The 1464-nt window shown below is 50.4% G+C and overlaps 1 protein-coding gene across 1 annotated transcript in view; it reads left to right on the top strand.

Annotated features, from left to right (window-relative positions):
• Window positions 1-44: 44 nt before the first annotated feature.
• Window positions 45-1464, top strand: part of EMH_0002970 (uncharacterized protein) — a gene marked incomplete at both ends in the record, with an annotated part of 2025 nt that continues 605 nt past the window's right edge. Inside the window, 3 exons of the mRNA XM_013496207.1 lie at window positions 45-87; window positions 720-807; window positions 1354-1464. Coding sequence (XP_013351661.1) covers window positions 45-87; window positions 720-807; window positions 1354-1464 — 242 coding nt within the window. The remainder of the gene's footprint in view (window positions 88-719; window positions 808-1353) is intronic.

Here is a 1464-nt window from a genome sequence, read left to right as displayed (position 1 = left end):
CCCTAAACCCTAATCCTCTCAGGGGGCAGCAGCAAACAACCGAGATGGTGCGGAGTTATAACACCAGGGGACGTGGCGGCCAGCTGAGTGAGCCCTCATCAAACCCTAAACCCCAAACCCTAAACCCCAAACCCTAAACCCTAAACCCTAAACCCTTCCTGCGTCTCTAACCCCCATCAGCCCTTCCCCCCCTCTTTTCTTTATTTCTTCTCTTCTTTATTTCACTAAGCTCCAACAGGGGGGCCCCGGGGGCCCCCCAGCTGTACCCACCGCGGGGGCCCTTGGCAATCACTGGGGGCCCCTCAGGGGCCCCCCCTCATATCGGACCCCTTTCCTCAGGGGCCCCCCAGGGGGGCCCCTTTCCCCTCTTCAGGGGCCCCCAGCGTTTGCCTGATGATCCCAGCTGGAGAGCTGTGGGGGCCCCGGGGGGGCCCCCCCCGGGGGCCTCCTTGGGTCCCCCCTGGGGACCTTGGAGACCCTCTGGGGGCCCCCTGGGGGGCCCCTGGGGGCCCCCCCACCCAGCGACCTCTTGGGGGCCCTCGTGGGGCCCTTGGAAACTCTCTGGGGGCCCCCCCTGGGGGCCCCCCCTGTGCCCCCTGGGGGGCCCTTGGGCGGAGTGGAGTGGGCTGCGAGGAGAAGTATAAAGGGCCCCCCTTTTTGTATGTGTTTAGGGTTTAGGGTTTAGGGTTTAGGGTTTAGGGTTTAGGGTTTGTGTGCAGGCCGAGTGACTGCTTATCGAGGCCGAGGAAGAGGCAAGGCCTTTGGGTGGGGTTCATACAGCAGGCCAACATACATCACCAGAAACAGGTACCTGTCTCCTTTTTTTTTTTATTTTTTTTGTCTCCTTTTTATTTTTCTTTGTTTTGTTTCTTTTGTCTCCTTTTTACTTTTTTTATTTCGTTTGTCTCCTTTTTGTTGTGCTTATTTGTCTCCTTTTTCTTTTTTTATTTGTCTCCTTTTTCTTTTTTTTTGTATCTTTTGTCTCCTTTTGTTTATTTCTTTTGTCTCCTTTTGTTTATTTATTTTGTCTCCTTTCTGTGTTTTATCTGTCTCCTTTCTTTGTTTGTTTTATGTGTCTCCTTTTGTTGTTTTCATCTTTGTTTGTTTTGTCTGTCTCCTTTTGTTTATTTCTTTTGTCTCCTTTCTCTGTTTCTTTTGTCTGTCTCCTTAATCTCTCTCTTCTGTCTCCTTTTTTTTTTGTTTTATCTGTCTGTCTCCTTTTTTTTTCTGTCTCCTCTTTATATATATCAATAAAAATATCTAACAAGGGTTTATAACAACCAATACAAAAAAAAAAAAATTAGGGTTTAGGGTTTAGGGTTTAGGGTTTAGGGTTTAGGGTTTATGTTTCAGGTATATGCCTCGAGGTCAAGTTGGTCGTATAGGGGGTTTAGGGCGTGCAATGGCTCGTCGCAGCGGCCGTCAGCAGCAGCAGCAGCAGCAGCAGCAGCAGCAGCAGCAGCA

This window comes from Eimeria mitis, genomic scaffold, assembly GCF_000499745.2.
Source record: "Eimeria mitis Houghton genomic scaffold, Emh_scaff198, whole genome shotgun sequence".
Taxonomy (NCBI): domain Eukaryota; phylum Apicomplexa; class Conoidasida; order Eucoccidiorida; family Eimeriidae; genus Eimeria; species Eimeria mitis.
This window is presented reverse-complemented; position numbering and strand designations above follow the sequence as displayed.